The sequence below is a fragment of the Sebastes umbrosus genome, chromosome 3 (assembly GCF_015220745.1).
Source record: "Sebastes umbrosus isolate fSebUmb1 chromosome 3, fSebUmb1.pri, whole genome shotgun sequence".
Taxonomy (NCBI): domain Eukaryota; kingdom Metazoa; phylum Chordata; class Actinopteri; order Perciformes; family Sebastidae; genus Sebastes; species Sebastes umbrosus.
In genome coordinates this window covers 19,987,485-20,010,082 of record NC_051271.1, presented here as the reverse complement: position 1 = coordinate 20,010,082, position 22,598 = coordinate 19,987,485, and the positions used below count along the sequence as shown (strand labels likewise).

Here is a 22,598-nt window from a genome sequence, read left to right as displayed (position 1 = left end):
CTATAAAATAAATGATGATATAGTAGTTCATATTTTAGCACTAGAAATGGTGCCTTGTATAAGAAACTTTTCAGACGTTTTTCCATTTTTATTTTTTTTCTTCTATTGTAAATGTATTGTTTTTCCCTGCCAAGTATCTGATGAAGATATGTATTAATGCTTTTCTTTAGTTGCTGTATAACTATTTAGTTTAATGTGTTGGCATCACTGTTTTTGTTTTTTCTAAGTAATTTTAGATTATTGTCTCCATGCTAAAAACCCAAATGTAGGTGTTCAACACAGAAGGAGAATTCCTGCTGAAGTTTGGTTCCAACGGTGAGGGCAACGGTCAGTTCAACGCCCCCACAGGAGTGGCAGTGGATGTCAATGGAAACATCATAGTAGCAGACTGGGGCAACAGCAGGATACAGGTCAGCACAACAAGCGAACATATTCCTTCCATAACTTCCTTCCAAAGCAGTGTAACTATTTGAAGTGGCAATATACCAAAATGATCTAAAGAAAACATACCTTTTCATCAACAGATAATGACAAATTAACAAATGCAACTTTTAGTAAATTGTATTCAGTTTAACAAAAAGTGTGTAGTTGGTGTTAACATTGCATTGCATTCGCAACTATAATAATGATTTAATGATTTAATTGTACATGCCAAGTTAGTTAATAGTGATGACAAACAATTAGAACAAGATATATAATAACAATAAATATTATTTACAAAATGCGTGAGACAATTTTCTGGTGTTATTCCAAATGCAGATATAAAGGAACACTGACTTTATATTTCTCTCTCTCTCTCTGTCAGGTGTTTGATGGCAGCGGTTCGTTCCTGTCCTACATCAACACGTCAGCAGACCCGCTGTACGGCCCGCAGGGACTCGCTCTCACCTCTGACGGACACGTTGTGGTTGCAGATTCTGGCAACCACTGCTTCAAAGTCTACCGCTACTTGCAGTAGCCCTTCTCTATCTCAGCGCACAACCTGTACAGTGTATATACACACACACACTCATTGTTATGGAGCGACCGGCAGATTTGCACTCACCCATTCATCCTTGAATCATGCTGTCGTTGTGCCGTCTGTTTGACCGTGACATCCTGTTTGACCTCCAACGCTGACGAAACGACAGAGAGAATTATTTGTGGTTTGAATGAAGTGAGAGGATCGATGATATTCACAGACTGATTGGTGCTTTGAGGCGTCATTCATAACCTTGTTCACCATCTTAATCACACTGATTTGAAAAATAAAACTTTAGTATTGTTCATATGTTAGACCTTTTACATTTGCTGTGATATGGCAGAACAACTGAAAATAATAAAGCGATTGCACTTTTTCCTAAAAATACTGGTTGGACACTGTGTTACGTGAGATTGAAATTAAAGTAAAGACGTAGTCTTAGTCACCTGAAAATTAATTATGTTTATAGTTCCAGTGACTGCAGCTTCCTGATAAATGCTCTTAAGAGTCCTCACATTTTGCCTGTTCACTATGAAAGAAAACTATTCCACCTCCGGTAGGTAGCAGGGTATATTAGAGCATGACTAGGCATCTCTTTGCATGCTGTTTTTACTAATAAACACCAGAAAAGCTACTGTGCACAATATATAAATATGTTTCAAGCTGATACTTAACAAAATCACCAAAAGAAACTTTGAATGGAAGCACTGTTTCAATTACAATACTTCTATCTCGATGTGAAAATGAGTAGTCATCACTTTAAATCAACACACGTGGTTATTAAAGTATGCTGATAACTTATGCTTAATTGTTGTTGTTTTTAAAAAAACACATACAGTGGTGTGTTTGTGTTGTGATCAATTAAGGTACCAAACAAAAGCCACTTGACTTACAAATGCAATCATGTGCAAACATCTCGAATTTAAGTAAACAGCAAAAATGGTGAAAATGAAATCAGTCGGTGAAAAGGTTTGTTCATGTTGCAATGCAGGTTTAATCAGCCTTCACTCCTTTCCATGTGCTCTTATGTCTTTCAACAAATCTGTAGAACTACTAACAGGTTGTATTTTTAGTAAAAACAATTCGTCCATTCTCAAAGAAAAAGATGCAATATGTAGTTCAACAGCTGAGGTTTGTGTTGTAAAAAAAATAAATAATAAATAAAATAAAAAGCACTGTGCTACTATTAGAAAGTCAAAATGTGTTTGCCCTCAAGCACACAGTTTTCAGTACTTGTTATCCTGGATTTGTTCATCCATTTTCTACACAATCCTGTTAAATTATTTGTTTTCCATTGTCTTGTTTATATTTGTAATGCCAAATGGAATTAAAGTGCCCATAGGAAAGAATATTGTGTTTGTAAATTATTTTGTGGAGTACTTACTATACTGTATGTTGTAATAAGGTGCATTCATTATTAGCTTGCATAGCTGTTGAAAAACCTGTGTCATTATGATATACAGGTTTTTTTTTTTTTTTTAATTATTAAGATAGCATCTATCCCTTTGAGGACTGACACTAATCATGTCAGAAGTGTATTTTGCATGTTCATGCTTCTTCTTGCAGAGTTTTCAATATGTGTTTTCAATATGATTGGAGATAACAAAAAAAACTGCAAGTCAAGATTCAAGATTAAAGCCCTTTTATTGTCATTGTGTAGTACAACGAAATAACATTGTGACAATCCCATAGGTGCTAATGAAAAGATAATACAATAACAAAAGAGAGTGCAATATAAATATAAAAAATATAAAAGATAATACAATAAAAAAGAGAGTGCAATATAAATATAAAAGAGATAATACAATATAAAATATAAAAATACAATATGTATATTGATGAGATGACAGTTTTGCCAGATTATTGCACAAAGTGTCCATCAGATAATTAGATAATTATTGCACAGCATCATATAATTAGTCTGCACAGCACATTGTAAATCATGTCGTTGTCTCCCAGTAAAACAGCAGACCTACAGAAATGTAATGACAATAAGGACCTTTTATTATGCAGTCCTGTCCCTATCTGAGCAATGCATGTTATTAGACAGCAGAGGGCGTCAGGTAATCATGAGGTCATGAAGTCAAACCACAATGAAGTAATGCTGCTTTCAATTACAGTCGGAAATAATCACAACGGAAGCGAAAAACACACTAAAACGGTGGTAAAACGTAACCGTTTTTCTGCGGCAGATATGTGACGTTGCAGCATAAATAATCTACATGCCTAGGAGCTTTTTAAAATGAATAAACGTAGCACAATCACCATCAACAGTTTGTTATTAAACTTAAATCCCTATAATAATCAGCGATCTGGGCATTTGGAATTTACGAGGACTCGAGAAGGCAGCAGAAGCCCCGTGACGTCACGTGACAGCCTTCCGCGGGAAATTCAGTACTGGCTGAACGGTTTATATCTGTCTTATTTGGATTAAAAACAACAACAACATCGCTATATAAAACCTTATAACGCACAACATTAATGTCAGTGGACGTTGCAGGTACAGCCAACGTCATAATATGGTGAGTAGACGCTCACCTTTACCTGCATATGATGTGATAGTGCTCTCAGTAGCATCACCAAGCTAGCTCCTAGCTAACGGTAGCATCAGCTTTACCTAGCAACCGGCAGTGACGTCACCAATGGATAGTATCAGGCAGGTGTAAATAATAAAAACATGACATAATCAAGTTTGAGTAGTTTCCATTAGTCTGCAGCAACCTATGTAAAAGATTAGCAAGTCGTTTATAATTTCTTCTTCGTCTTTTAGTGAAGTGTTGCTCAGTGATGCCTCTGGTGGTCAGAAGTTGTATTACAACAACACTGATGCAGATGCAGAGGGATACAGTAGATAATGCAATAAAGAGCCCTACAGTCAGCAGTGATAACCTCTATTAGATATGCATTTTTTATTATTATTGTGTTATAAAGTGATTACAATACAGGTGAAGACATGTGCAGGGACATATATAAAAAAAGACTAAAATATATTATACAGAGAAAGACAAATAACAAAGTACAAAAACAAAAACAGCACAAGGGGATAAAAGCAGGCTGGTGTGTGTGTGTGTGTTTTTGTGATGTGGATAATGGGTGTGTGTTTGGCATTGAATGAGGCTAGATGGTCATATATGACATATATCTACTCTTAAACACATATACTGTACACATGCACACATATCTACACACACACATACAGATATCATTCCTTTTCTGTGTAGAGCATAGGAGGAACAAAGACAAAACAATAAGAAAATAAACGAGTAAAATATATATATAATATAGTATATACACATACACATATATATTAATAATGTGAATAATAATAAAGATGATGATGAGGTTGTGATAATAATATCAATACCAATAATAATACCAACACTTACAATAGTAAGTGAGATAAATAAATAAATAAGTAAATAATAACAATAATAAAGAAAAAATGTTTTAAGTTAATTCGAAGGTCATATATAATTATAACTGTATGTGTGTGTGGGTGGGCAGAAATGGGGGTCGGGGGTGGTACTTGGTCAGACCTACAAGGGAGCCGGACAGAAGCGCAAGTGTAAATATTCAAATATCCATATTTTAAAGTTCTGCAAATGCTAGATGTGTATTGTTACATGTTCATGTTTTGTTCCTTATTGCATGATTAATACTAGGAAATCTTCACACGGAAATGCAATCATTCAAGCAATCAACCAGTGTTTGCAACTTGCATATTATTCTATTGCAGTGTTATATAGTGGCGTATTAGTTGCTGTCTGTTACTGAAATGATCCAGGCCTTATGTTATATTATAACTGTCTGTTTCAGTCAAAGAAGAAAGGATTAAGTTTGGAGGAAAAGAGAACTCGCATGATGGAGATTTTCTTTGAATCGGTGAGTTTTCCCACTGCAGGTTTAGAGTAAGAACCATGTCAATATAATACGAGGCCTCCATACATATTGTGCTGTCTCGATTACACTGTGACTGCATGGATTTAAAAGCTAATCACTATACTAGTCAGTAGTATGATGTGTTTTATTTTCTTTCACACAATTTGAGTATTGTTTTAATGTCACTAATATTGATTTAGGCTGCCCACTTTTTGTGAAGGAGACAAAAGCCAACATGCTACATGCAAACTACTACTAAAACATAAATGGACCTGTCATGACTTGATACTCTAGTGACACTGAGGAAGTTTTGTGTTCTAATTTAAAAAACCTGCAACAGATACACACAGTTTGTTCTTAGAATAAATGCATCACTGGGTCATGTGGTTTTGTCTCTCTTTTATACACATACACATCATCTGCACACACAACAGCCACATAAATACTTTTCATAACTAAACTGGCCCAACAAAGTCAGATTAGATGATATTAAATACAAAAATACAGTTTAAGTTCTTGCAAATGAAGTAATTGTGATTAGTTAATAATATATATGTGTATATATACACTAGTCATAAAACATTGTTTAAAAGTGCTTTACAAGAGAGCATTTTAAACATACAATTAGATAACATCAGGCAAATAAAAGTAGAGTAAATTAATTATTTTTAGGCTGCCTAAAATAAACCATGAATAAAAATACCTGGAAAGGCAAAGTCATCATCATACTGTATCTTTTAAAACAATGAAAGATATAAATCCATAAATATATCAGCTTTATTAATTTCCAGAAAGCCCAACTAAAGTGCAGCCAGAAGCTTAGATACCAACACCAACTTTGATATGTGTTAAATACTATAGGTCCCTTGTGTATGATACTATGATAAAAACAAATGTTTTTCCTTGAAAATGTTTTCATTCTCTTTGTAGAAAGATGTGTTTCAGCTGAAAGACATTGAGAAGATCGCCCCCAAGTCAAAAGGCATAAGTGAGTAATGTTGATCAACAGTTTTACAAGAGAAACGTCATTAACACTGAATTTTAAATGGTCTGTTCACTTGTGTCCAGCTGGTTGACTGCCTGTTTAACAAAATATGGTGAATGTGGGAGTCTGAGTCTGAACAGGAAAGCATAATGCACTAACATTTAATTATTATGAACTGATTATTCTCATATTTTCATAGACCATACTGTTTGACCATACTGACCTCATATTTCCAGTCAATCTGCAGATATGTGAGTGGTAATCAGCAGTGAATAGAGCTATTTGCATTACATTTTAGTTGAACATGCACTTTCATCTGAGAAGTCTGCACTTTTACACTCTGAACTGCCAACCACAACTTAAGACAACTCAGAATGTATGACTCTGGCAAAATATGTAGTCATGAAAGAAAATACATATATCACATACCTCAACAGGTGAGCATTCAAAGATATAAAAAGTACGGTTTGATATAAAAATATATATATATGAATAGAACTGTAGTGTGGTTAAAGAGTAATGAAAGGAATTAAACATGTATGAATTCCAGCAATGGGTTGCATCCAAAATTCGATACTCACATGGTATTTAATACGCTAAAACAGTATGTCCAAAACCTTAGAATGAAACCAACACTACTTGAATTGCATACTCTTTCTGGTGTAATATTACAGTACGCAAACGCTGGAGACTACGGTGGCATAAATATCCCACAGTGCAATGCGGTAGTGACGACAACGTTCATAACAGACGTTGACGGACACCTCTGTAACATCAGCAACTCTTCAATTTAAGTGTAAGAATAAGATTTCACTTTGCTAGGCGTAATATATATTTTAAATTAGTTCAGACTTTCTGTTTTTGAAGTTTTGGTCACATGAGGTTGCACGGGTTACCATGGTGACACGTCTCCAACCGGCAAGGAGGATCTCATGAAGTGACGACGTAAATTATTGTTCAGTGCGTCAGAAAAGATACATACTGCTGTTTATTCACACAAAAGTACGTTGAACCATAGTACACCTATTGGGTATGTAGTGCACTTTATGCGATTTCGGATGCAGCCTTGGTCTTTTAAGTAAAATTCCAGCTTTATTTCCAAAGAGCATACAGTCAGTGTCAACGGGCACTGCATTCTTGAAAACATTGTGGTGACATGCTTGCAACATGACGACCATGGCAACCAGGACTAGCTGTTGCCATCTTAACTGTATTTAGTCTGTATAAGCAGAACCAGACCTATCAATGGCAGCAATCACATAGTGCAGAGAACTGTTGAAAGCTTTTGGGTTTAAATTAAGCACATTCCCTCAATGTCAACACAGAGCCTGACATTATGTGCATCGAGGGAACATTTATAAAACTTGGATTTTGAAGTGCTGCAGAGGAACAAAGCTATGTTGTGTATGTTTGGGTGAACTGAGGAGGGATTTTTGTTTTAAAGTGGACATAACATTAATCTGGAGAAACTGGATCGCGTTGCTGTGATTAAAAGCACATGTTTTTGTCCCCCTTACTTGGGCATGATGTAGTTGCTGAATGATGGGGGGAGGGGGCAACAAGAGATCTGCGCAATGGGCACATTTTCCTGTAGAAGGGGAGAACATGTGAGAAAAGGGGCCAAGGGAGTGATCTCAGCTAAATTGAAAAACAGAGTGGTAATAACATACTGGTAACCATTAAAATACAGGAGGTGAAAAGGGGCAAAAAGCTATTTGAATCACATGAACAGCAACAAGACAAGCTCTGTAGTCGTGCACATACAGAGTTTTGTCGATCCATCCAGAGTGTTTTTTTCATTTTCGATCCTCGTTTTTATTTTTGCTTCTGTTCAACATCCTCTCAGGACTCTGCACAGCTCAGCTCTTAACATAGCAGATAGGCTCTTTCAGTTTCACAGTGGACCGACTGAGCAAATGTGTGGGAGTATCATATTTCACTGCTGACACTGTTCAAGATGGAGCTCCTGCTCTGCTACATCCTCTCATGCAATGTTCTCTCAGATAAGCATAAAACGGCCGGATAGGCTGCAGATGTGTGGGTTAAGATGTGTGAACATTTGAGTGGTACGCCTCACCAACAGTATAAAGGAGACCTGTATTTTTTACATCCTCAGTAGAATGCTATTATTATATTATACCCAACATCAGATACATTTACCTGTGTATCGCCTTCCGAGCTATAACAGTCATGCCTCTACTGTAAATCAGTCGTCCACAAATCAAATCAATAATCCACAAATAGCATCAAGTGCTGGGAAGGGGGAAGGCAGTGTAATGATAGAAAATGAATGACTGCGGTGTGCTCTCCTCTCTCTGCTGCTTTCAGCTCCCATGTCAGTGAAGGACGTACTGCAGAGCCTGGTGGACGACAACATGGTGGACTGTGAAAGAGTGGGTACATCCAACTACTACTGGGCCTTTCCCAGCAAGGCCCTGCACGCTCGCAAGCGCAAACTAGAGGAGCTGCAAAGCCAGGTGAGGACACACTTAAAAACAACGACCTCATATCTCAAAAAGCTGCAGATGTTACTAAAACACAATGAACACAGAGCATCTTGTTCTATACATCATCTCTCCAGAGCTGATAATGGATTTTTTTCAATTAAAACACCTATATTTTATGAAAGTAGTAGATGGATTTGAACACCAAAGGTTGTTTGTTCTGTTTTAAGAAGACACTTCACTGTAGTTTACAGTAAATGAGGTCAGCATATGACAAGCACAGCCCAGAAAGTGCTTCTGGTAATTGAAAGTGAAAAAGGGGAAGTGGTAGTGGTTTAATTATAGATGGATTTTTTCAATTAGTGTGTTTTTTTAGTTTCATTTTATTTTCACAGTTTTTATATTCAAAATAAGCAGAGAAATTCCTAAATACAAAAACAAAATAATGTGTCCTATTTATATAATTTAAAAAACTGAGAATCTCCCATGTTGTGAGAGATTTGTTGTCACAGAAAGTGACACTGCTCGTCTTCTCGGTGTGTGATGCGTCCCACTTCCCTCTCCTGTTGCATGGCAGACAGATGGTGAGAGGGTGTTGACTCCTCAGAGAATGATGGCCACCAGATTTCTAGGACAGAAGTTAAATGATGTAGAGCAACAATCTGTCACCAAACAATGACATGTGATTATACCATAAGCATTACAATGTACAGGCATGGATGACATGCCACAGCAGATGATCATTTAGATTAACTGTACACTCGTAATGTGGTATGTGACGGTTAAAATTATATTATCTGTTATCACAGAAATGTAAATTTGTGTGCTTGATATTATGACTGCCGGTCTGTTGGCTCTATAAAGTACACATGAAAAAGTTAAAGTGTAATTTACAACAAATTACAACACAGCATCCTTTCTTTCTGCCAAAATAATTATAGTATAATTACTAATAGTACAAAGTACTTTAACAGTGCAATTTACAGTACTATAATTAGCTATTACTGTCAATAAACCATTAGCCTCTAATGCACTGGTGAGCAGTCAGGGCTCAACCATAAGGATTGCCCTCTTGGCGGGTCAAGTAAAATGCCACATCGGGCTAATAAATCTAGCAACTAAAGCAATTAAATGCATCTTTTTTTCCGGAGCTGATGGTGGAAGCAGCTTCTCATCTCTGTTGAGAGTTGCACACAAGCAGTACGGATCGGGCACTCGTGAAAAAATGGCGGCGGGTAAAGACAAAGTTTATGAGCGCAGCTTTGGTCTTTGTGTTTATTTGATAACCGCTAATAAATAAAACAATGCCTGGCTGGGCAAGTGAAAAAAACATTAATGTTTAACCCTGAGCAGTCATGAGCAATTCAGATTTTAATCATGTATATATCGCAGTTAAAAGCTACAAAGGGCAGCTTAGCCTCTGCTCTCTGGTAGAAGATGTGCTCAAGAGTTCAGGAGATTATTGGTTGTTCTCAGTAACTGTTTCACCACTTTTATGTTCAAACATAGCATTCATTTTATGGCAGAATACAGGATATTCTCTATTGTCCACTTATTTTTCCTTGGTAGCAGTTTGGTGTTGTGACTAATGTAACACTCTTTTACTCTATAGATTTCTGAAACAAAGCAGCGGCAAGTGTCTGTACAGAAAGCGGTTGAAAAAGAAAAAGTTGGACGTCAAGATACAGTAAGAATATTTTCATATGCTTCCACACCTTGTATGGAAAAATATATATATTTTTATAAAATGAAGTGATAAAAATCCATGTAAATAACACTCATAAAATACATCACATTTTTTAACATAAAGTGATAAAAAATACATGTTTATGTTAATAACACTTATAAAATACATCTCTGTCTGTGTGTAGAAGGAGAGGAGCTCTCTACTGAAGGAGCTGCAGGCTCTGAGAGAGGAGCGAACTCAGCTGCAGGCCGAGCTGGAGAAGTACAGAGAATGTGACCCAGAGGTCGTAGAGGAGATGAGTGAGTACAGATGCAACATGACTGTTTTTTCAAAATGTCCATTTTAAGCTTTAGCATCAATCAAGTGACCTGCGATCACTGACCAGAGAAATCTAGCCCCCCTCCAGTATCATAAACTCCCTCTTTAAATGTGTCAGAGTGGTAGTGATTAAACTCTATGATCATTTATGAGCTGTTGGTGTGGTATAAAATTATATAAGCAGTGGGCAACCACTGGGTCTGAGAAGTGAAGCCAATAAGGAATTACCTTAAACTTGCATTCTTTCTAATAGCCAGCAGGGGGCGACTCCTCTGGTTGCAAAAAGAAGTCTGATTGTATAGAAGTCTATGAGAAAATAACCCTACTTCTCACTTGATTTATTACCTCAGTAAACATTGTAAATATGAGTTTATGGTCTCAATCACTAGTTTCAAGTCTTCTTCAATACAGCATGATGTTCATTTAGTAAATTATGGACCCATTTAGAGTCAAATAGACCATAAAGCAGGGGATGCTTTAGGGCGTGGCTACCTTGCGATTGACAGGTCCCTACCACAGCGTTGTCCGGTCTGGGAGTTGTCCATGTTTTTGCCTTAGAACCTTAACCCTTTCACAGTGTGTCTTCAGTTCATGAATGTTAATTGTAACATTTTTGAGCGCCTAAAAATGTCTTATTCAGCGTTCGGCTGTACTTAGCTTCACCCTCTCGTGTCACTTCTGGTTGCAAAAAAAACTTGGCGACGGCCAAAATGCCGATTTAGAGGCTTCAAATTATCAGTCCACAAGCCAATAGGTGACGTCATTGTGACTACGTCCACCTCTTATATACAGTCTTTGTGTATAAGATTAAATTATATTCAACATTTTGTTACAATATTCACAAAGTTGGATTGCATTACATTGCACAAAAGCTTCCATTTTACTGGTAACTGAGTGAGCCATGACATTGGCGATGTAGCTAAGCAGCACCTTGAGTACAAAGCCAATTTGGGCAAAGTACAAAAAAATTGATTTGTTGATGTGCTGATTTGTCTTGTGCATATCTAACATGGTTGAATCAATTGTTGCCACTGGATTTAAAATCTTGCATGTATTATGTAATGTGTATTTTGTGTGAGGTTTTGACAGTTGATAGAATCATCTGGCAGTAAGCTTGTAGTTAGCGACTGTAGCTGGAAGCTTTGAGTGTTTTTGGCTCTAAAAGAAAAAGATGGAGACTGGATTCCAACATCAGGTGGCTCATTGAGGCAGATGGTGCATTTTTCCATCCAGTGAGTATCTCTTATTAAGAAGAGAGACGAAGGAAACTGTTGGGCAACATCCAAGAAACAAACAACTTGAGGAGCTTCTGTTTGACTCAAACGACCATGAATAAGTGGTTTCACACCCACTAATGAACACAGAATTGTGCAGTAGGAGCTTGACTATTTCTGTGCAGCCTCCCACAAACTGTCAAATATAGGAGTGATAAAAATAAGACCCTGGTACAGTTGGCAGGCATTAACATTTTTCTTTCTTTTTTACTAAGAATTCAGCGAATCATTCATCCAACACAGACATTCGTGTACTGTAGGTATATTAATGAAACTGATGTGAGGAAAAACCTCCAATAACCAGTGCTGCAATAGACTTGGCCAGCTGTCAAAATCACCTACTCACAGTGCTAAAAATAAACAAGCAGGATGTGGAAAAAACATACTTACATACACCCTCAAATTCCCTCCTCACACATTTCACTGAACGTTATCTCGGATGTTCAGGCAGCTCTAAATAAGATGCATTAAAGGTTTAGCTAAGTTCATGTGACCACATTCATATTATGTAGTATCACCACATGAATGGAGGGCTACTTGTTTGATATAATCTTCCCGAATAATTTTAATTTGCTTGGTTTACCTTTAAATAATGAATATTTATAGGATAGGGCTATTAGGAGACTGTCTGTCTATGTTCACTGATTACTGTTAATGATTCCTCACTAGAGCTGTACCGAAAACCATTTTTTGGGTTTCGAAGCTTTGCGGCGCAGCAGGCTGACATGCTCTTCTGTCTGTCGGTCTCCATCTCCCCCGTTTCATGCCCAGGACAGTGCCGCTGCCGTACTACTGTACACAAACGCACCTCTACCCACAACAAACAGCGATATCAGTCTGAGAATAACTAATAATAATGAATGTTGAATATGAATAATGAATAATGTTGTGGGATTATTCCTTATTTAATGGGCTATTTTGGGGATTTGTACTATATTATGAAATACTTGTATTAAAAAAAATACAACGAAGCATTCAAATACTGATTTGGAGGTTGATTACCATGCCAATGGTCGAAGCTACGAGGAATTCAGGTCAGCCCTAATCATTTAATTTTCATATTATATATATATGCAAATGTAATGATTTTTCTGTTAATCTCAACAATGAATCTGTTTTGAACAGAAACATTCGAAAGTCATACAATATCAAATTTGTCACATTTTTCCCAGCTGAAAACACCAGGTGCTCTTCTGAAAGCGCCCAGCTGAGAGAGCGCTTTTGGAGGCACAGCTTTTTTCAGCTGAGAGCTTTGGTTGTGTCTGGTTGCTATGATACGGAATATCCGTGGAAATAAAAATGTCAGCACAGGGTAGAGTACTAGCTGTGTATGAAGGGAAGGCTGGAGCTAGGGCTGCACAATGAATCGAGATTTTATCGAAATCGTAATATGGAGGCGCAATATTTGTTAAAGTGAAATGTTTGTCAAAATACCATTTTAAATGAAATATTGTGGTGCTGCAGAGATTTCCTGCATGGTCCACACATCATAGATAGATAGATAGATAGATAGATAGATAGATAGATAGTAGTTAGATATATAGTCATATTCTATAAGAAAACATCAACATTTGTTTAGTACAGATCTCCGCAAAAATCACACCATAATCATTTTCATGTTTTACAATGAAAATGAGAATAATGCAAAAAATTTAATATTATCGTTCCGTCTAATATCGCAAATGATATCGCAATTGTAATATCAGTCAAAATAATCACTATTAGAATTTTTTGCAAAAAGAGAGGAGAGACCGTGAAGAAACATCGTGTTGTTGTTGTTGTTGTTCAGCACTCATGGGCTCCATGTAGGATGTGACCGTTGGTCTTTGTGGTATATCTCCCGCCCCTCCTCCACTGTGATTGGACGGCTGGGTGAAAACTGATAGTGACAAACGCAGCGTTTTGCCCCAAACTGAACATTGTTCAACTTTTGCCAACCAGAAAAAAATGGCAAATGTGCAGCTCGAAACCAAAATGTACCGGTGACTCATGCTATTTTTAGAACGTGCCCTGCAGGTGACTCATTGGCTCCCTGCGGGCAACCATGGTTGCTATCCCTGGTATAGACCAACAATTCTCCAAAACACAGTGGAACACAGTTAAATTGTCTGTCACACAACTTGGGACATGATTTTTGTGGTGCAGTAACTGGTCACAGGAGTCCTCGTCTCTAATCATACCTCTGAGAACAAACATGCATTTAGTCTGTTTAGCAGCAGGGTCACAGTTTCTCACGGTTAAAAACAAATGGGAAAGAGGAAATGAAAAATGGTCGCTAGTGGTCAGTTGAGATACATTTGAGACACGCTGTTATGTCAGTTTTAATCTTTCAGCTTGAACCACAGACTGGTTGCATGTTAAAACAAGACGTGTGAACGGTGTGAACCTTCCTGCTGGCTGAACCACAGACGTATTTCTTTTCTGGTCTTCAGAGTTGCATCTAAGCTTTAATTGCGGTCTAAATGAACCGTGTAACCTCTGACCTCTCAGCTCAAAGGTTAAAAGCTTCTAAAGAGACAAAGGCAAGGCCACTGGCCATGACGCACCTCTTCTATAGTATGTCCACACAATGCACACAGCTATTAGTGGTATTACAAAAATCCTATACTGCCTTGAGTTCATGTTACTGCAGACCTGTGGTAAAGAAGATGTGTTACCTTATGTACACATGTGACATGTGTGGTGTCATAAAAATATCTGGTTTGTTTACCTGCACCTCCCAGTGTTACACCAAGCAAGCATTTAGTCTGCACACACTGTTTTTTTCCACTCCAGCATGACACGTCTCGTCGATCTACTGACAATCACAGCAACATGCAGGCAAATAATTCCTGACTAACTGTAACCCAAATCAGACATTTGGGTTTTTTGAAATAAATTGAAATTAAGCTCAATTTTGTGGCTCAGGTAGGTAAAGTTAAGATAAATGTAAGAGCAAACTTATAATTAAGGTAGGTGGACAAAAAAGTTAATTTCCAACCCTGTATAATATTTTGTTTTACTACAGCTGCAGCTAAATTTTCTCTACACTGTATGGTAGATTTGTAAAAATACCCAAAAGTTAGTATTTTCTAGCTTGGTGCCAATACACCAGAAAAATAACTTCATGATCAAATTGTTGGACCGTCTGCAGAATCTCAGCCTCTGGTGTCTGTGATAAAGTTATTGCCAAGCTTAATAACTGCAACAGCTGTCCAACAGCTATCCAAACAGAAAAAAAATCCTCTTGAAATATTGACATATGTAAATAGGATATTTAAGTATGAAATGTTAAGCCATACTGGTCGTACGATCTTGTAAATCGGGCAGAAATATTAGATGTTTATCTTTATTTCAGGGGTATATGTGGAATCCAGGGCCTTCCTATTTATTAACTGACATCTGTCTCCACTGTAAGTTGAGGCTATGACAAAATTTCATATATCTCTGTATATGTTCTGCTTTGACTTGCATGTGTATGATAGTGAAAGTTACTGTATATAATGGACTACAGATCACGAATGCACCCAGATTCAACAGATAAACCCATTAGTTAGACTGACAGAGAAATCTTACTTTCAGTCTCTCAGTCTCCCTGCCAACAGGTGTTACTTTCTTCTTTTTTTTTTAAAAACACACACACACACAGCTTTGATAGAGATAACCATCTCCCCCCAGTGAAACTTGAATTGTGGTCTGAGAGCTGTGTGCCGCTATGCACAGACAGTATTACATTATGTTATGTCTACTGCTGAGGGGGCTGGACTGAATGTGCAGAATGGGCTCAGACTTGTTGATGCAGATGGGATATTCATTAGTTCAGAGATCATCTTTAAAGCAAATGTCTGTTGAGGCCAGTGGTGAAGGTGCTGCAGGTACATTTTGCCAATAATACTTGTGTATTTTTACTTAGGTGACATTTTCAATGCAGGACTTTTAATTGTAAAGTGTGGCATTACTACTTTTGATTAAAGGATCTGAGTAGGCTACTTATTCCACCACTGGTTGACCATCGATGACTTTTTCATTTGAGGACTTTTAGGAAAGGGCTTTTGAACGATAAATAATAATAATTTCATAATAAGAATAATACAAATTACTTAATAGTGGCTAGAAACGCACTTTTAAAAGGTAAATATATGCTTTACTTTCTAAAAGTTGTGTCAGTCAAGAACTCTAACTAAAGGGTCATTCAAGAAATGACAAACTGTGCTTTGAATGTAGGGCTGACCAAAATGCTTCGAAGCTTTGACCGTTGCCATGGTAATCAACCTCCTAATCAGTCATCAAACACTTTGTTTTTTTACATTTACATTTTTTTTTATATATATATTAGTCTGGCGAGGGGTCAGGGGGGGAAAACTCTGACTGTTGTCTGTGCATATGCACAAAGCAGCAGTTCGGAGTATTCGGACTTCTTGGAGACCCTGGATGGAGTCCTGCATGGGGCTCCAGTAGAGGACTCCATAGTTCTGCTGGGAGACTTCAACGAGCAAGTGGGCATCAATGGAGGCACCTGGAGACACGTTTTGGGAGGAATGGCCTCCCTGATCTAAACCCGAGTAGCCGTTTTTTATTGGACTTCTGTGCTAGTCATGGACTGTCCATAACGAACACCATGTTCGAACATAAGGATGCTCATAAGTGTACATGGTACCAGAGCATCCTAGGCTGAAGGTCGATGATCGATTTTGCGATGTGATATGTGATATAAGAGGGAATGGTCATCTTTACATTTTCAATTCATTTTGCAGCCCTACTCTGGTTACATCCCTTGCACAATTTGCGCATCTGCACTATTGTATATGTGTATTTGGTACGAATTTTCATTTCCCTTCTCTGCCTTTGTTTAATTGTGTTGATGTTGTCTTTTTGTATTCTGTTTTTATGTCAACCCTGACTGCAAAACTAATTTCCCCTAGTGGGACAATAGAGATGACCTAATTATCCTACAATCAAAAGTAGGGTAGCTTTAGTATGGCTTACTTCCTTAACTTTTTTGCCAGACCGGCCACACTACTTTTTTTATGTACTAATTATTGTGCATCGGATGTCCTCTGCCCTGAGTATGTTTGATAGTGGTTGCCACACCCACATACTGTAATTACACATTAACTACATTTGTGGTTTGTAGCGTGTAAGTGTCACATATGCTCACTGTAATTACCACTGAAAACATCAGTGCCAACGAGTAGACGCTTAACATTTTGATTTGAGTTGGATTTGTCAGGTCAGAATGTTCGACAATTGTTACCACACCCTTAGATGCCAGTAAGCTGGAGTGGTGAAAGGTGCGGTTGAAAAACGCCAAACATGGGAAGGGCAAATACACCTGAAAAGCTTCGCAGCCACTGGCATGTGCACAGCAGGTATGACATATATGAGGAAGTTAAAAAATTGGACACAAATACACACCTTCTCATCTTCTCATCTTATTTAAAACCATATTATAGGGAAACCACAACAGTACACAGGTTTATTGGTGTGTTTTTTTTTAATTATTTAGAATTCTTAAATAACTTGTTTAGCAAATTGTGATCATCTTTCCTTTCCTTCCTTTCTTATCCTTCCTTTGTTATGTCCAGGTTGTAGCGAACTACTATGTGTTACACTGTGGCATCATTTATTAGTGGATGTGTACTATTTTGTGCATTATATTTATTTTGCTGTATATATTAATAATTTATATGATTATATAAAGGATGCCCTTTTAACATCTGGCCAGCTATTAGTCATCTAGGCTAACACATCTACAGGTCTATGAGTCAGAAGTTATTCAACTCAGTCCCTCCCACTTGCAGCTGCTATTTATTTTTGTTGACATCAATGTTTTGTTTTCATTGTTTTCATTCTCCATAAGTGCTGAAATGAAATGCTGACAGTCAATGACATTGCTACTGATTAATTCTTCTGATTTTCTTGAAGCACAAATCAGGGAGAAATCTGCCAAACATGCTGTAAATTGAGCCTGGCCTTAAAAAGCTCATATTGGCTGGATTTAAGGATGCCGCGGGCGGCCCAGGTGTCTGTTGATAGTTCATATGGATTCAACTAAAGGTTATTATATGAAGCGATTATTCCGGGTGCTTAGCAACTTAATGATGTTACTTGCTGTTGTTTTAGGATCCAGTTTTATGGGTCACCAAATATATCACTTAAACCTGCAGTAGGCAGAACGTTTTTGGCATCATTGGGCAAAAATTCCATAATAACCTTTCAACATATTTTAATTCAAGTGTTCTGAGAGAAAACTAGACTTCTGCACCTCTCAATCTAGCCCACGACGGGAGACTTTGGCCAATCAGGTCATTTCAGAGAGAGAGTGTTCCTATTGGCTGTTCATTCAACAGAGAAAGTTTGCTCCAGCTGGTGGGCGGTGCTTGGTATTTCCTCAACTGATCTCAACATGGCTGTCGGGTCACAAACTTTATCATTTTACAGCTAAACAGTACACTACAAGATGATTCTGAAAACATTTGAGGCGAGAAGACATTACAGTAACAGAATATTGATTCATATTTGATCAGCGCTGCCTAGTTTGACCGTTTGATCGGAGTTCGCGAGTGATTGACAGCTGCCTAGAGACGGCAAGGCTCCAGCTTGGCTCTGATTGGTTGTTTTCCTCCGGTCTGTGAAATCTTGCAGATGCTATTAGGAGCAGCGGAGGACACAGAGGCACATGATTTTTTAATCACATTTGCTCCAACCTGTCTACTTCAGCTTTAAAACTTGAGAGCTATCCAGTTAGAGCACGTTGTTCAGGTTTCTCAATGGGCTCTTTCCAGCTACAGCTGCAGGGGAGGTGTAGGCTAAACCGTCCACTTGAATTTAATACTAAATCACCACTTGTTCATACAGTATGGCTGCAGCTACCCAACCATCACATCACTGACCACACTTTCCTCCATAAAGGATATTGTTTACTGCAGACCTTCATTTATGTCTACTTTCCTAGTATGTTTTCTGTCTTGTGTTCAGTGATTTGTGACGGTTTTATTTAATTTAATTTACTCGACTTGCAGTACATTTGTTGCAGAAAACATTTTCTCTTGTCAGCTGGGTTTGCACATTAAGTATTTATTTGTTTGGCCTATTATACATTCGCATAGTATGCAAGTCTTGCTCATAAACATGAGTCACAAAATGTGTTATACACAGCGTAATTAAGTGTGACTCATTTTACTGTTGATTTTTTGAAATGGCTTTGTTGTCCAGTAGTTTAAGTTTAAGTTTTAATCACAGATCTGAGCTGATGTCTTGTTTTGGGCAGTAAACGCAAAACTGACTTGAGAGAATAATGTTACATTTGACTGATAAAATTGAACAAACATTAACATTTTAATTGATTGCACATAGTCTTTTCCTTCCATTGATGTAAATAATAATTCACTCTGAACACACATTGCAGACATATTGTATAATGCACATAATGATAATGCATTTGTGTTTTGCAGGAAAGTCAAATGTCGTAGCAAAAGAAGCTGTTTCCAGGTGGACAGGTGAGTCATTTTATCTTTTTAATACATGCACATTTCATAGTCTGGAATCAAGCTGCAACAATTAGTTGATTTAATCAATTAGTTGATCAACAGAAAAAGAATCGGCAACTATTTTGATTGTGTTTCCGATAGCTTAGAATGAGCCCTTCATATCTACATAGGAAGCGGGTCCTCTTGACGGAGTCCTCAATGTTGCTCCACCATGTTTCTACAGTAGCCCAGAACAAACAAACCAAACACTGGCTCTAGAGAGAGCCTTTCGCGTTTTTACGTTACCTGAAGGCCCCCGTAGTTCTTGCTTGTGAATCTGCGGTAACGTGAGCCGCAGAGTGCAAAACCGTGGTACTGCCTGCCGCTGTCTGACTTCCGTTGCTCCTAAAATAATGTTATTACGGTAAGGATGACCTCTGAGCGAGGTGAAAGCGTTACCACGCTTTTGCACTCGGCGTCTCATGTTACCGCAGTCTTGGAAAGGGAGGATTGAGTGGAGGGGTGCTGAGTTGGTTGCAACCACACCACTAGATGTCATCAAATCCTACACACTGTCCCTTTAATTAATAAACTATGGTCTATAAAATGTCAGTAACAGCCCAACGGGATATTTTCAGGTTGCTTATTTTATTCAACCAACAGTTCGAAACTCAAAGATATTCAGTTTAATATTATATATGACAAAGAAAACCATTAAATCAGAGAACCAGAGAACATTTTTCCATGCTAAATAACTCAAACAAGTAATTGTCTGTCAGTCAACTAATTGATTGCTGATCCTTGCAGCTGTAACCATTAGTTGCAGTACAGAAATATCTTAAATTTCCCTGTTGCAGATCTCACTCCATGTATTACTCTTTAAATAACTCCAGCTGTAAGGGCACTTTGTGTTCAGCATGTCACCTCCCTGCAGTCAACATTTAGACGCTCTGTGTGCATTCATTGACCTAAGCGGTAACCTTGGAGACAGCTGACCCTGCGGGGATCATGGTAACCAGTCGGGCCTGTGGTGTTTTGACTCTTTAGGGTCAACATTGCCTGAAACTGGTCAACAAAGTCACTCCGTCAGTTTTCTTTGGCACATTTTTGCTTTACTTCCATAGAATTATATGAGTCATATCTGCCTCTTCCGTGACATGCACTACCCTCATCTGTCTGAGGTGAACTACCACTACGAAACAAATACATAAAGAGCCTCCTCACAGTACTGTGTACGACAGCTGTCTTAGAACAAGTACAATGTTTTCTTTTTTTACCTCCAGCTGTAACGTTCTCAGCTGTCCTACAAGCACTATTTCGTCAGTTCTGTCAATCAGCTGCATTTTTAACAAATTTGTTACTCCCTAAAATCAACCCAGCAAAGCCAAATCTTCTTGCTATGTAGCTGGTGTTATTTTAGCTTCTCACAACAGACTCCCGCAGGCTTATGTAACAACCCCACTTAATGTATTGAATTGCCTGTGGCTGCAGCTTGTTCTGTGACAGCAGTACTTCTCAAAAACTAGGTGGTGTGGCTTTAACCTGTATCCACTTCACACTGAGACACACCCGCACTTAAAGAATCACATGCTGTACAAGCCCTGACACAGTTAATCACTCGCGCTTCAACTGCATGTCGTCATATCAAAACTGGAGTGGAGTGATCCTGCAGGACTCAAGTGAAAGGCATTACTAATAGCATGGCTCAGAGTTTATTAACTTAAGATCTTGATAAGACTTGTGTTGTTAATCTACAGCAAGCTATTTGATTTACTCTTCAAATGGGTGACACATCCACAGCTTTCAGCTTGACTCGTGAATCACTTCTAAAAGACACTTTACTTCAATTTGTAGACTCATCATCATTGGAGACGTGTAACCATGGTAACCCATGCCAACCTCATGTGACCAAAGTGACGGTTTGTGAGAATCTAAGTCTGAAGTAATCTAAAACTAGAAGTGCACTCGGAGAGCGCAGACCTCCGCCAAGGCAGGTTTCATGCACGCGCTGCCCCGCTTGATTCGCGTACTATTGGTTTCATACTAAGGTTTCGGACATACTAAAAAATCTCACATACTGTTTTAGCGTACTAAATAGCATACTGTAAATACTCCACTTCCTCTTGATGGTTGAGGGAAGGTGTCAAAAAATTAAATTTTACGTTTCAATCAGGGACATTTCTCCACACTGAAATTGCTTCTTCTCATGCGCAGCTTTACCTGACAGATATATGGTATCAAATCTGCACTTAGCAAGATCTTTATGCAAAATACTGGTGCACAAATGCAGTCTGCATCACAAATTGAAGCTTTGTCATAGAGTGCCCTCACTCTCGGTCACTTGTGGGAAATGTTCCGCGTTCAGGAAGTAATAATCAAATCTTCAGCCCAAATAAGTGCAACGAGACGGATGGTTTGTTCTTGGACTCAACCATCATTCTCTAGTCCAAGAATATTCTCATAACCCCAGACTGACTGTGCTATATAATACTATGGGGCAAGTGCATCACTGTATTTTGGCTCGTTAAACTAAGATATTCATTTCTTTTTTTAGACAATGTTTTTTCCATCAAGTCATGGACAAAGAAGAAATTCTCCTTTGATGACAGCCGCATTAATAAAGCTTTTGGGATCCCAGAGGATTTTGACTACATGGACTGATTGCCAGCTTTTCTACCAGCATTGATGTTCACAATAAGCGAAAAGATAAGTGTTTAAGCTTCAGTTTGAAGCCAGTATACCTGGTGTCAGCAGTTCTAGTTTATGTTCTGTGTATTAGAGTGAAAATAAATGCACCAGGATTCATATTTATGGACTTTGAATACAGACAGATATCAGTGATTTTACTGTGGCAGATGGACTTTATCAACCGATATGTTGCTTTGGTGCAACCAGAGAAGAGCAGCACCAAGCATTAGCGGTTGTGAAGGGTGAGGGGGTTATGTGATGAACACAACTGAGCAGCCTGACTTTTGGGACACCTGTTTGCATGAAAACTGAGAGGCCCAAGTTGATGATGGAACGGAATCAACACTTAACACATCTGTGCAGCCAGTGATCTAATTTGTATGGTTTAAACAGATGGTTTGGAATCAAACCCCTGTGCTCTTTCTTTTCCTACTTTTTATTTTTGCTGAGATGAAAAGAAAAACTCTTCGTTTACCAAAAGTGCACTGACAGGAGAATTAAATTACAGACGATATGTTTAGGATATGTTATGTGTACAAGTGCTGTAAATATTTAAAGTGCATTTACTTTTTGCAGAACCTCTTTTCTCATGCTGCAAAAAAAATGTCCCTTTGAGTTTTATAATTTTTTTTTTTATGTGAATGAAATGTGTTCTATGGGTACCCACAAGTCTCCCCTTTACAGGCATGCCCATTTTATGATTATCACATGCAGTTTGGAGCAAGTCACAGTCAAGTCAGCACACTGACACACTGACAGCTGTTGTTGCCTGTTGGGCTGCAGTTTGCCATGTTATGATTTTGCATATTTGTTATGCTAAATGCAGTACCTGTGAGGGTTTCTGGACAATATTTGTCATTATTTTGTGTTGTTAATTGATTTCCAATAATAAATATATACATGCATTTGTATGA

At 38.0% G+C, this 22,598-nt stretch overlaps 2 protein-coding genes across 8 annotated transcripts in view; both read left to right on the top strand.

Moving 5' to 3' along the window:
- trim2a (tripartite motif containing 2a) overlaps positions 1–2,310 on the top strand; it is a 32,878-nt gene extending 30,568 nt beyond the window's left edge. For all 7 annotated transcript variants that reach the window (XM_037764937.1, XM_037764936.1, XM_037764943.1 and 4 more), the window contains exons 11-12: positions 270–410; positions 806–2,310. In XM_037764937.1, the coding sequence (XP_037620865.1) occupies positions 270–410; positions 806–958 (294 nt within the window). In that variant the 3' untranslated portion in view covers positions 959–2,310. The remainder of the gene's footprint in view (positions 1–269; positions 411–805) is intronic.
- A 942-nt stretch (positions 2,311–3,252) lies between these two features.
- mnd1 (meiotic nuclear divisions 1 homolog (S. cerevisiae)) lies at positions 3,253–22,259 on the top strand. Its single transcript, XM_037761237.1, has 8 exons — positions 3,253–3,483; positions 4,778–4,843; positions 5,771–5,828; positions 8,154–8,302; positions 9,882–9,956; positions 10,141–10,255; positions 18,982–19,026; positions 21,551–22,259. Exons 1-8 carry the CDS (start codon positions 3,481–3,483, stop codon positions 21,655–21,657), a joined length of 618 nt encoding a protein of 205 aa, XP_037617165.1. The 5' UTR covers positions 3,253–3,480; the 3' UTR covers positions 21,658–22,259.
- Positions 22,260–22,598: the final 339 nt, after the last annotated feature.